At 40.6% G+C, this 14,224-nt stretch overlaps 1 protein-coding gene across 2 annotated transcripts in view; it reads right to left on the bottom strand.

The window, feature by feature from the left end:
* The window catches only part of LOC117942556 (glutamate receptor ionotropic, kainate 1), a 29,204-nt gene that overhangs the window by 4,332 nt on the left and 10,648 nt on the right, over positions 1–14,224 (bottom strand). Inside the window, exons 2-9 of one of the 2 annotated variants that reach the window (XM_034868093.1) lie at positions 14,025–14,192; positions 13,654–13,911; positions 7,682–7,863; positions 7,135–7,188; positions 6,513–6,686; positions 5,097–5,240; positions 845–952; positions 56–97 (exon numbers count right to left, since the gene is read on the bottom strand). In XM_034868093.1, coding sequence (XP_034723984.1) covers positions 56–97; positions 845–952; positions 5,097–5,240; positions 6,513–6,686; positions 7,135–7,188; positions 7,682–7,863; positions 13,654–13,911; positions 14,025–14,192 — 1,130 coding nt within the window. The remainder of the gene's footprint in view (positions 1–55; positions 98–844; positions 953–5,096; positions 5,241–6,512; positions 6,687–7,134; positions 7,189–7,681; positions 7,864–13,653; positions 13,912–14,024; positions 14,193–14,224) is intronic. The other variant, XM_034868094.1, reaches the window with a different exon arrangement.

The following is a 14,224-nucleotide window of genomic DNA, read 5'->3' as shown; positions in this document are numbered from 1 at the left end:
ATTGATAAACCATGTCAATATTCCTTAAGGCTACCAGGGCAGCTAAAGTACAGACCTTTTTCCACACTTTATTCAGGCGGTTGTTGCCCGTGATTGTCTTGCAGAAATAATAAAGAAAACGCATTTTAATCACAGAGCCCTCAAACTCACAATGAACAATGGCAAAAATAATAAGAAAATAAAAACTCATCCGGTTACTGCTCTCATGATGTTTTAATCTAAAAATGTACTTCCAGCTGTGTTAATTTCATTTCCCTTTATTTGTTGTGAAGAGATCTGTCATTAACAGGTAGCAAATGTGCTGTATTTATATATCTTTTCCAGTCTTAACAACTGCTCAAAGCGCTTTTACATCTACAGGAAACATTCACCATTCACAGACACATTCATACACTGTGGCCGGGGCTGCTCATCAGATACACACTCACACACATTCACACTCCGATGCGCAGCACCGGGGGCAACTCGGGGTTCAGTGTCTTGCCCAAGGACACTTCAACAATGACTGCAGGGGCGGGGATGGAACCACCAACCTTCCGATTGGCAGGCAACCGCTCTACCACTGAGCCACAGCCGCCCCGTAGCGAAGCATTGTCAGTGTGATTAAAGGAACATCCACAAACATTTGGCTTTAAAATGACAGCTACAGTTATTCACACGAGCCATGTGGCGAAAAGGTTCACGCACCAGATTTCAAGGTAGGCTACTTTATACTGTTTTTCTGCCATTTTAGATAAAAGGAGGTCAGAGTAGCAGTGGTTTGTCCATGTTTCCCCACTCCGTTCAGCCCGTCTATGACTGTACTGACACTAAAGAGACACGGGTCAGATAGTTAGTCAGATACCTTCTCCAAGCCATCTTCCTTTAGGCTGATGACATCCAAATCAAATTCTTTCCGCAGGCCGTCTGTCTTGTTTATGACTATTTGTCCCGTCAAGCCGCTCCATTGTGCCTGTGGCAAAGAGAGAGCAGAAACCAAAACCAATGAATCGCTCAGTTTTTATTGTCATCAATCCAGTCAAGCAGAAGGCTGGAAAAAAATGAAAATAGTGCTTAAAAAATGAATAATTGATGAGTGCTGAATTAAGCAAAGAACACTGACAAAGGCGTACTGCATCTTAATGGGCATTCTGCACTGGCTGGATCTTAACAGAAATATCTCTGAGCACGTAGCACGGTGGCCAGTGATAGAAATGGAGCAGGCAGGCATGGCCTCTGTCTGAGGAAAGAGCAGTGGGTGGGCAGCAGAGCTCCGAGATATTTGAATGAAGTCGATAAGGAAGTGAGCTGAGCTGAATACCAGTCACGTTACAGAGTCATCCCTGGCACAGAGGGCTCAGAGAAAGCTACTTTCTTTAGGGAAGATGGCATAGCTACAAATCAATACACCCAGTGACCTACTCGCCATGTTCAGCCAATGGCATTTCAAAGTTTCAGTGTCTTTTTGGCTGCGTGTAAGTGTAATGAAAATAGAATTAAAGGAGCATTTGACTCCAAAAGACAAAATTGTCATGTATCAAACCTTTCAGAAACATGTGGTGAGGCTGAAACCACAGCCACATTCCTATTTGAGACTGTTGCATCGCATCTATCTGAGAGAATACTAATCACACATTGATGAGAAGAAAAACCTGCTGTTGCTCCCCTCATTTACTTCTTATCACTGACAAACTGACGAACCAGACCACGTGTTGGGAACAGTTTATTCTTTCTGCACAAACATAAGACAGTAGCTTGGTGTTCTTAAGAAGAAAATAGTTCTCAGAGAGTAGTGATAACAACAAGGCCTGTGGATTATTGTGAAGAAGCGTAACAGTAATAAGTTATTATGTTTTTATTATGTAAAAGGGACAGAACAGAAGCCAATAATAATAGCCAAATACATCTGGGAAATAAAGAGAGCTGCGGGACTTGAGTTGAAGCTCAGAGTAGGGATCTCCCCGTCAGTGTGTATTTCAGACTGAGAAATGATTGGTGGCACTTGGACTGACACAAACCAAATGCCACTGAGCACATGGTAGCCTACTGGCAAAATGCCAAACCACCACCAAGTCAGAACAAAACTCTGGGAGTGAATAGAAGACTGTTGAGCTAAGAAAGATTTGATTGGGTCTTTGGATGAACTGCCCATCGCTGCTGCTATAAGTGACTGTAATATATAATCTAACAATCTGGGTAACTAATTTAGTCTCATGCTACTGTTCACCATGCACCATAGATTCTACTAAATACTCCAATGTGGTATACATTATATTATTATCTGTATAATACACATATTACGTGGCTCGGTCTTGAGGATGTTTTTGTTCGAAATGAATTACAGGTGTATTAAGAGATGCTGAACAACTCGGAGCCTTTGTGTGTCATCATCTTGTCATTCAGCCTTTAAACAGAAACTTGTATCCGTCGGTTTATAAGTGAAAAGAATTTGATTCAATCTGCTGGAACCAAAGTTAATGAGTCATGGTCAACGTGCACCAAGCAACAAACAAAAGAGTGAAATGAATCTAACCTTATCATTCTATCACAAGCTTTACATTACATTAAGATTTAAATAAATACAAAATGTTGGCTCTAAACATAGAGAACTGCTTTTACCTTCACTTCTTCAGCAGCTGTCCTGTCATTAAAGGCCTTAAATGCCCCAAATTAATTTAAGCTTACTTTAGTTACTCTACTACATTCATCTGACAGCTTTAGTTACTAGTTACTTTAGTTACTAGTTACTTTAGTTACTCCACTACATTCATCTGACAGCTTTAGTTACTAGTTACTTTAGTTACTAGTTACTTTAGTTACTCCATTACATTCATCTGACAGCTTTAGTTACTAGTTACTTTAGTTACTAGTTACTTTAGTTACTCTACTACATTCATCTGACAGCTTTAGTTACTAGTTACTTTAGTTCCTAGTTACTTTAGTTACTCCATTACATTCATCTGGCAGCTTTAGTTACTAGTTACTTTAGTTACTAGTTACTTTAGTTACTCTACTACATTCATCTGACAGCTTTAGTTACTAGTTACTTTAGTTACTAGTTACTTTAGTTACTCTACTACATTCTTCTGACAGCTTTAGTTACTAGTTAATTTAGTTACTAGTTACTTTAGTTACTCTGCTACATTCATCTGACAGCTTTAGTTACTTTAGTTACTAGTTACTTTAGTTACTCCATTACATTAATCTGACAGCTTTAGTTACTAGTTACTTTAGTTACTAGTTACTTTAGTTACTCTACTACATTCATCTGACAGCTTTAGTTACTAGTTACTAGTTACTTTAGTTACTCCGTTACATTCATCTGAGAGCTTTAGTTACTAGTTACTTTAGTTACTCTACTACATTCATCTGACAACTTTAGTTTCTTTAGTTACTAGTTACTTTAGTTACTCCATTACATTCATCTGACAGCTTTAGTTACTAGTTACTTTAGTTACTAGTCACTTTAGTTACTCTACTACATTCATCTGACAGCTTTAGTTACTAGTTTCTTTAGTTACTAGTTACTTTAGTTACTAGTTACTTTAGTTACTCTACTACATTCATCTGACAGCTTTAGTTACTAGTTACTTTAGTTACTAGTTACTTTAGTTACTCCGTTACATTCATCTGACAGCTTTAGTTACTAGTTACTTTAGTTACTAGTTACTTTAGTTAATCTGTTACATTCATCTGACAGCTTTAGTTACTAGTTACTTTAGTTACTAGTTACTTTAGTTACTCCGTTACATTCATCTGACAGCTTTAGTTACTAGTTACTTTAGTTACTCTACTACATTCTTCTGACAGCTTTAGTTACTAGTTACTTTAGTTACTCCGTTACATTCATCTGACAGCTTTAGTTACTAGTTACTTTAGTTACTAGTTACTTTAGTTACTCCGTTACATTCGTCTGACAGCTTTAGTTACTAGTTACTTTAGTTACTAGTTACTTTAGTTACTCCGTTACATTCTTCTGACAGCTTTAGTTACTAGTTACTTTAGTTACTAGTTACTTTAGTTACTCCATTACATTCATCTGACAGCTTTAGTTACTAGTTACTTTAGTTACTAGTTACTTTAGTTACTCCGTTACATTCTTCTGACAGCTTTAGTTACTAGTTTCTTTAGTTACTAGTTACTTTAGTTACTCCATTACATTCATCTGACAGCTTTAGTTACTAGTTACTTTAGTTACTAGTTACTTTAGTTACTCCGTTACATTCATCTGACAGCTTTAGTTACTTTACAAATTATGATCTTTTCACACAAAACCCATGGCGTTTATAAAACACGGTGTTTTATTATAAAAGAAACAGCCAACACTATGACGGCCTACGAGTCCAGCTAAAATCGTTAGACCATTAAACACCAAACTGTCAATCCCAGTTTTCTAAAATCTTTCTGCATCGAGTACTTTTAATACTTTAAGCACACTTTCCTGATGATACTTACACACTTTTACTTAAGAAACATTTTCAATTGAGTACTCTTACTTGTCACAGAGTATTTTTAGAGTGTGGTATTAGTACTTTTAGTACTTAAGTAAAGCTCTGAATACTTCCTACTACTACTTCCACCACAGATTTGTAGTAAATGGGCCAAAAGATGGAAAGAAAACAGTAACTTGGTTACCGTGGTTACCTTGTTCCAAAAAGCCTGCAGGAAGACTCGGCTCCATTTGGGCCAGTTCCCATTAATACACAACCAGCTAAGCTGCTGGACTCTGATTGGCTAACAGCTAGCCAATGAGAGCCTGGCTATCAGCATCCTTTACCAAGCTCATGAATATTAATGAGCTCAGGCAACATGACGTCAGACTGACCAGCTGTTCTGATTGGTCTGATTTCTCCTCTTATTTCTTGGATTGATGGATGGATGGATGGAGGATAGATGGATGGATGATGGATGATGGATGATGGACGATGGATGGATGGATGGACGATGGATGACAACCCATACTCACCTCTTTGAGCATGTTGATGAAGCCACGGATGGATGATGGATGGATGGATGATGGATGGATGATGGATGGATGGATGGAGGATAGATGGATGGATGATGGATGGATGGACGATGGATGGATGGATGGACGATGGATGACAACCCATACTCACCTCTTTGAGCATGTTGATGAAGCGGGATCCGAAGCGCCAGGGTTTGTGCCGGTGACACTGCAGGGAGCTGACGGTGATCTGGGCGCTGCGTTGCGAGGCCGCCGCCACCATGTAGACGGCATCGTACATCAGAGCGGCTTCAGTCTGAAAGAGAGGCGCAGGCGGGGATCGAGCCCCGCACCTATAACATCAGGACTGTGGCTGCACGTGCACCGCAGCATGTGGTTTCTCAGAGCAGCGCTGCTTTCTCTGACATGGAAAGCAGTCCGACCCAGTGGGAGCTGAATTTGGTGAGCAATTTGATTCAAAATACCTTTCTGATTGTACACACAGTCAGAAAGCAACATGGTGGATTACGGTGTTCGGACTCAAGTGAGGGTCAGAAGAATTGTTTGAAAAGCTCTTGTGTAGCTTTTCAAACTAGTCCACATATTTCTACATTTACATATAATCTCTCAGTGATTATGTCTGGATGGTGAGAAGGGCCTTATTTGACATAAGAGTATACTTTTATTTAGTCAATGTCTGACAGGCAAAGTTAGCAATATGTAAATGATATTTGATTAGAGCTTAATTTGACTTATTTTCCTCTGATTGTGAGATGTTTTGCAAATTATGTTTATTCCTTTGCCCCTTCAGAAAGGAACTGGAGAGATTAAATTACTAATACAATTTTCCTAACTTGCTTGAACACATACATAAAAAAATAAAATCAATCAGGAAAACAATATGTGGAAATCAAATTGGCTGATTTCACTGATTTCTGTTCAATCAACTTTTCTCGGGCGAAAAGCGAAATGCTTTAAGTAGATTTAACGGGCCTCCAGCAACCTTTAGAGCATGTGGTTACAGGATGGAACCAAGCCCCACAGAGCCAGAGAGGACAGCGTCACCATGGGGGTCCCCACGGAGAACACAGCCCTACACGTGTCCTCTTTTAACCATCTGAGCGCACGGCGCCTGGCGCAGGTGTGTTTAGGGCGTGTCCAAATCCACGTTTGCTAGTTTGACGGTGGTAAAAAGATCAGCACGCCCATGGGCGCGGAGATGGGTGTAGGTGCATTTTTTATTTAAACGACATGGGTGCTGGACGGTCTTAATCTAGCAAGGACACTTGCATCGGCTGCTGCGTCGGGCGTTACGCCGCGCTGCGTCGGGCGCCGCGCTGCGTCGGGCCTTACGCCGCGCTGCGTCGGCCGTTACGCCGCGCTGCTACAGGCGTTACGCCGCGCTGCGTCGGGCGTTACGCCGCGCTGCGTCGGCCGTTACGCCGCGCTGCTACAGGCGTTACGCCGCGCTGCGTCGGCCGTTACGCCGCGCTGCTACAGGCGTTACGCCGCGCTGCGTCGGCCGTTACGCCGCGCTGCCCCGGTGCTAGGTTGGGCCCATGGAAGTAAAGGTGGAAGGTAAACTCACTGTCATCATCCCCTCCATCATTCCAGTCTCAGCTTTGGAGGGGGCCTGCAGTCGCTCCATGGCCCACCTCTCCACCACCGAGGCCACCGGAGGACTGTCTATGTTGAGCAGTCTGAACCCCGTCATGTTGACCCCGCTGTAGCGGTACGGCTCCAGGTCGAGGGAGAACAGGTCCTGTAGAAGGGCAACGTCATCAGTTCAGAATGAGGTGAGTCAGTTTAGAAATACCCAAGAAGTAGATGTGAGTTACTCAGCAAGGGTGAAGGGACAATTGATTAAAACTGTGGAAGAATACACGGTATAATAGCATGGAATTATGCCAAGGGCACTGAAGACATCCGGCAATCTTATTATAAAACACAGATGTTTGAGTTCATCTGCATACTCTTTGCATAACCAGATCTCTAGGTGAATACACACATCTAAGTGTGCGTAGGATAAAAGACACACTTAATTAAGACAACGGAGCGGGGTAATTACGTGGATGTTACCAACCTGTCCATCAGGTTTTACAATCCAGTTTCAAAGTGAATGCCAAGAGTCCAAATTCCTGTTCACTTATATAAAAAACAACCTTTGTGTGTTTTCCAGATGTAGATATTTAGATAGCAGTTTTCCTTACCAGTGTGGTGAAGAAGAAGTGGTAATATTCAGTCATCATCCCCATGGACAAGATCTAAACAGGATGAGAAATGAGGGACAAGAATCTGGTTCTTCTCCAGCCGGCATACATAATCTCTCCCTTCCCTATTAACCACATCTATACCAAGACTCTCTTAAAAAATTACAAATCCCACCCATTTTCTGGAGTGCCTCATCTTGTATTGTATGCATGGTGAGCATCAACAATTATCCGAGGGAGTACATGTCATAATTCTCTCATGTTAGCGTTGTGTTTCCAATTCATCCCCGTGCAGCTTCTGGTTCTGAATGTGTGTCTGGCTCAACAACGGGCTCTGCTTGGATGAGGGGAGGATCATGGGATTTCTGAAGGGGATAGAAGACTCATCTTGCACATAGTGCATATTTAACCAGAAGCCACACAGAAAGTACTCTCCACTGAAACGTTCAAATGGGATTTCTGACAGAACATTGCATTTTGGGTCATGAATAAAACCCTGAGGACAGTGTGTAGACTGCATGCTGGTGGATCGGTGTGTGTTATTTACCTGCTTGAGAACATCAGCTGATGTTTGGTAAGAGCAGTCAAAGATGATGTAGAACTCTTTCCCTTTCTTCATCTCTTTCAACAGAGGACGGGCATCTTTACTTCCTGTTGGCAGCTGGCGGATCTTGATTTTGATGCTGTATCTGGACGGAGCTTTGATCAACTCTTGCAAACGAATGAGTCCTTAAATTAAAGACAAGAAGACCATTTATTAGGATAAGAAACATAACCAAAGCCCCCTCTGGAGACATTTAACAATAGTTCTCGAAATGAAAAGGTTATTTGTGGACGAGAGACAATATGATTAAAACATAATCAACTTTTAATTGCTTTAGAGTTCTTAAAGAATTGCCTCTGCTTCAGTCTCAACATATAGCCTAACACATTGTCTTACACAGCTGAGGGCCTTTTTCAAAAGACATTGAGCAAACTGTGTATAAGACCACGAAACAGCTAAATCCATCTAACATCAACCTGTGATCCTTTTTATTTGACCAACATCTGCTCTGTCAGATGAGATAAGACAAGATGAGGTAAGAGAAGAGAAGAGGAGGAAGTGCTAAATAAGTACATCTAAAGTAAATTTGCTAAATGTCACTTCTGCACGATGTACAAATCTAGCACATACACACATACTAGATTATTTTGTGGACTTCCCAAAACAACATTATTTTAGCCACACATTCAGAGCCTCCTGGCGTAGCATATGATCTCACTGTTGTGTCCCCATTCATGTAGAGGTCCTAAATGTATCAAGTAGCTTATGGTATCATAATCTGAGGAAATGAACAGAAGCATAGCCTACAACAGCTGGCACGGCCGTGCTCCACGATGGCTTCACAGTAAAAAATAATTTCTTAGCAGCAACTAGCCTAACTGTAATATACACTGAAGGATTTATGGGTATTAAGTGACCAAGGCCAAACACAACATTTAACATAGCCTAATAGTTTAATAAGTATTTCGGTTAGTTAAATTTAATTTCAATGTGTCTATTTGGTTACTTTATTTTGAAAGTGTTTAACGGAAGTTTCAGTCTACATCGAAGCCAATTTCACTCATTTGATGTGGCAGTTCTACATGCGACCACCAGAGGGGAGTAAGCACTCCAATTTTAAATACACACATCGTACCGTCATCTCCTAGCATTAAGGCCGACAATAGTGTGGTTCTTGTTGACTCATATGTTATGTCAAAAGTAATATAAACAATTATATGCATTTCATGACATTTGTAGTGGTCATAAATTAAATTTAGCACGACAATCCTCCAGTAGCCATTCTGCTAGCCCGGAAGAGGCTCTTAATAGTTCATGTATTTCACTGTATTTTGAAACTGGTCACCGGAAGTATTATCATGCTCTTGTTTCTACAGCGACGGTAACTTGACTAATTGGAAGGTTCAGTTCCTCGGTGCGACCACTAGAGGGCAGACTTGGGGACCGTAACACATTCTGCAAAAGAAGGGAACGTTAACCAGTACAAAATGAGATCGTACTAGCACAATATTACATTTGGTCACGTTGTCAAACTCAATTTGGAGGAACTTTATTTTAAAATCACTCAACGGAAGTGCTAGCAGGAACTGTCATGTCACTATTTATGCTAGCTGGACATATTTGATGTTGCCATTTCCCTTCATGGCCACAGGAGGGCGACAACACTGCTTTCTAAACACACTGTTGCCAGTCGCGAGCGAGCGTTTTGTTATCTTGGCAAACATAAAAATTGAATAGCCATAAAGGTGAACTTTACATCAAACTATGTTTGAGATATGTATATGCGCTTTTATTTGTATTGTGTTCCTAGCAGTCAGGAACACACTGCAGTCCCAGAAATATGAGCGCTACGCTTTATTATTTATTACTCTTTCACCTCCAACTATGCAACATTTCATTTCTATTCATCTGCACCTTACTCATCTGTGTTATACTGTTTATTATGTAAATATGTTTGATTTGTTACTTATTATTATAATAACTTATTACATTTTTCCATTTCTTATACTCAATGTATATATTTTGTACACTAAATGTGTAGTTGTGTTGTTCTGATGTGCGTAGCACAGGGATTTCTAGTTATTTATTTTTAATAAAGTCTATTTTATTTTATTTTATTTTACCTAATGCTAATGTTTCAATCCCATTTTCTATGTGTCCCCTGCCGTGGTCACAGCAAAGACCGTTTATATATATATATATATACATACACACACACACACACACACACACACACACACACACACACACACACACACACACACACACAGTCTTTGGGTCACAGCGATGACATTTAATTCATCAAGCAACGACATTGCGGACATGATAGTTATCTAAACGTTCAGCTTTCAAAATAAAACATTGAAGTTAGGCGGAAGTAGATGCGCACTTGTCTTTAACTACTACCACGAGAACAGGGATGGTCTTAAATAATGACTGACGATGATGATGTTCTACATCAGCATCCACATTGTAACAGAACTGATTGGGAAGTAAGACGACTGTTACTAACAAACAGTAGAGGGCAGCGTTCAGTCCGCAGAGGCCAAAGAAGAAGAATGTTCTACTCCAAGCACGTGGAATTGGCACGCAATCAAGACGTGTGCTAATCAAGTGGTGTGCTTTGAAAGTCATTAGCGGAGTAGTCTGTTTTTTCGAGCTAAAAATCACTAGCAGGACTTTGGTCGTTAGAAACTAAGCTAACTTAGCTAACTAAGCTAACTTAGCTAACTAAGCTAACTTTGCTGCCAGTCTGAGAGCCACAAAAGAAGGTTTGCGCCATTGAGACGGCCGTGGCGGGAGATTTGACGCCGCCGTGGAGTCTCTAGCAACGGGCTCAGCCATTCCTCTCTGTCCCGATGAACCGATGCATCACGGTGTTTTAGGATTATCGCTGGGCGCATTTAGTGCTCGAGCCCCGGCGTCGTCACCGAGCCGTCGGCCGTCCTGCACCCTGCTGACCGGAACCAAAAGAGACCATCTTCTTAAGGTAAGACCATAGACTCTCTGCGTCTGTCCGTGGATGGATATGTTTAGACAATTAATATGATGCACGATATTGGAGGGAATGATCATTTTGGTGATTTTTTTGCAAGGATCTGTAGCAAAAGAAGAGTTTTCTTCTTCTGTCTGTTGGATACCATTGTAGGCTGGGACGTCAGAGTATTTTCATATTTTGCCTTTAACAAATATTGCACTAGTCCATACTGCAATGTTGATACAACTGCGACTGATTGTGCTGCCCTACGTGCTTCTTCAGCTTGTTGCACAGGTTGAGATGATTCCAAAGACATTTCTATCAACGGTGATCTGTGTGGTCTAATGATGCTCAGGGCTTGGTGTGACACATAAGGCTGTAAATATGGATATCTAATATGCAGTGCACGCGGTGTGTGAGTGGAGTCGTTGTAGGTGTTGAATTAGTAGGCCTGAAGCAGGCTACCAACTAACCTAACCCTAATAAAGGTCTAATATGATAGGTTGTATAATATAACAGAATGTATAATGTAATGTAAAGTGGCTGCAGGGCACTTTGGCACGTGGTTACAGGAAATCTTAGTCTAGAGCTGGAAGACATGGAAAAATCAAATGTCGCCATGTTGTTGACCGAACACCTCGGTGTCGATGCTGGGACGATACTGTCTGGTTGACTGTTGGCGCTTTAACAAAATGGGATTTACACAATGAGATTTTTGATAAATATTCTCCAGAAATAATTTAATGACTTAGTGGGTTAAGGTAAAAGAAGAGCTAGAACAGTCTGGTAAATGACATCACTTTACTGTAACACCAGGTAAAGATAACACTTACCTTATTACCATATTAGGATATATCCAATATCTAAGACGATATCTATAGTCTCATATCACAATATCGATTTCCCAGCCCTAATTAATCTAAACTATAGTATTTTGCCATACTCTGTTAATCTCTTGCACAATAAATCATACTTGGCTACTATTTATAGTGAACATTACAATTAATTGTGTAAACAAGGGCGACAATTATTATTTAGAAACATAAATTGTCAGTTTTTTTTTTTTTTTACTACGTTAAACAGTTAATTATTTAGTCCATTAGATGTTGATTGCAAGATGCCTCTCACGATTTCTCAGATGTCAGACTATCATGACAGTGGCTTAAAAACAAAGAAAACAGATAATCCTCGAGTTATACAAAGGAAATGGATTCTTTTGCTATTATTGTTTAATAAATAAAATAGTTCAATTCATTTAGTTTTGAATGATTAATCTATTGATATGTAAATTGTTTTCACAATACATGTACAGTAGATCTATGCTGTAATCCATAATATTGATTCCATATTACTGTAATTGTATCACAGCTATAATCCATGCCACCTTCAACACCAACCACCGCTTAGACCGGACAGTGACAGACATGGAGCAACAGACCCCGTTGCTCTGCTAGTTAACAATAACATAGGCACAGGCTAATTACTGCTAACTAACATGCTAGTTAACAATAACATAGGCACAGGCTAATTACTGCTAACTAACATGCTAGTTAACATTAACATAGACACAGGCTAATTACTGCTAACTAACATGCTAGTTAACAATAACACAGACACAGTCTAATTACTGCTAACTAACATGCTATTTAACATTAACATAGACACAGGCTAATTACTGCGAACTAACATGCTAGTTAACAATAACATAGGCACAGGCTAATTACTGCTAACTAACATGCTAGTTAACATTAACATAGACACAGGCTAATTACTGCGAAGTAACATGCTGGTTAACAATAACACAGACACAGGCTAATTACTGCTAACTAACATGCTAGTTAACATTAACATAGACACAGGCTAATTACTGCTAACTAACATGCTAGTTAACGTTAACATAGACACAGGCTAATTACTGCTAACTAACATGCTAGTTAACATTAACATAGACACAGGCTAATTACTGCTAACTAACATGCTAGTTAACATTAACATAGACACAGGCTAATTACTGCTAACTAACATGCTAGTACGTCTGCTACTGAGCCATAACATGAGATTCAAGGTAACGGAGCCTTTTATACGTTGTCATGTTTTTTTTTAGAAATAAAAAACGGACAAATGAATTATTTGCTTCAGATGGAAAGTTATTGGCTGTCAAAGTGGCATAAAATATACATTTTTTTAAATGAATATTTTCACAAGGAGTTCATGGTCTCAATCGCTATTGCAAGTCTTTTGCAGCACAGAAGGATGTTCACTTTCTGAATTATGGTCTGGTCGATTTTTAAATGGGTGATTTAAAGCAGGGGGGGTTTTAGGGTGTGGCTATGATGTGATTGCCAGTGGAAGTGGGTAACGTAACGTGGCTCCTTCCTGTCCTCACATGTGCAACCAGGACGGCTTCAGAGTGAATGCCCTGCTACGAGGTGATGAACCCCTCAAACATTGTTTTAAGGTGTCAGAGCTAATCATTGCTAGCAGAGCCTTCAGTTCTCCGTGCCTGTATCCACTAACTACGTGTATGGACTCAAGCCCAAATAAAACCCTTCGTTTTATTAAAACTGCTGTAAAAGTACTATAACTACAACTCAGAGTTGTATATAATAACAGAACTCTGCGCAGGGGTACGGCGTAGCGTTTGCATGCCGAGTTGATGCTTTCTCTGCGGAGTGCAGACTGATTTGCTCTTGCCAGTCCCATGACCAAATTGCAGCCTTTGTTATATTTATTAGGAAATCGCATTTTAACATATCGCAATATTATTGCAAATGCTATTAATTGTTCAGCCCTAATTAGAAAGTTTTGATGTTCCCATTCGCCAACCCCAAACGGCTAATACAATGGTAGGGAAAATCCTGAAAGTCCCCCGTCACAACCAACGCCCACATTTGTGTAAATGCACTCACATGGCCATTATTTTGATGTATGATATCATTTGACACCACCGTTTATGTGCTCCTATGTTTTAATCAGTTGGGCTGCTACCGTGACTCACCAGTTGCGTCCTCATAGACAACGGTGACCGTCTTCCACTTGTAGTACTGCACTATGTCCAGCACGGCTCGGCTTATGGCGGTGTATTCCGGATAGAGATTAATGAAGAAGCTGTCTTTGTTGTCCACTGAGGGGTGTTTCCAGCGGGTCTGGATGTGAGGGACTTCCAGGGCGTTACAAATAGACTGGACCGCACTGACAGATGAGCTGTGAGAGGGGCCAAAAACGGCCCCAACACCCAGGGCCAACTGGTCGCAGGCTGAAGTAATAAAACAGAGAGTGGAGAGAGAGAGGACACAGTAAAAGACACAATCTCTCTTATTGATCCTTCAACACAATATGCTTCTCAGAGTACAACAAGGCTATGCTTACCCTTTCTCGAGGCCTCAAAACTGTCAAATAGGTTTATTCTCTGGATGTCATAGGTCAATGTGGTGTTTGGCATTAAGGTCCGGTTCCTGTTGATGTTGGTTACAGCGAATTTAAATGCCAGTTCTTCAACACTAACGGGCTCATTCTCAAGCGTCTCAAAGATTCCGCCTGTATGAAGAGAAGAAACGGTGGAGGTGAGA

Source organism: Etheostoma cragini, chromosome 3, assembly GCF_013103735.1.
Source record: "Etheostoma cragini isolate CJK2018 chromosome 3, CSU_Ecrag_1.0, whole genome shotgun sequence".
NCBI classification, from domain to species: Eukaryota; Metazoa; Chordata; class Actinopteri; order Perciformes; family Percidae; genus Etheostoma; species Etheostoma cragini.
This window is presented reverse-complemented; position numbering and strand designations above follow the sequence as displayed.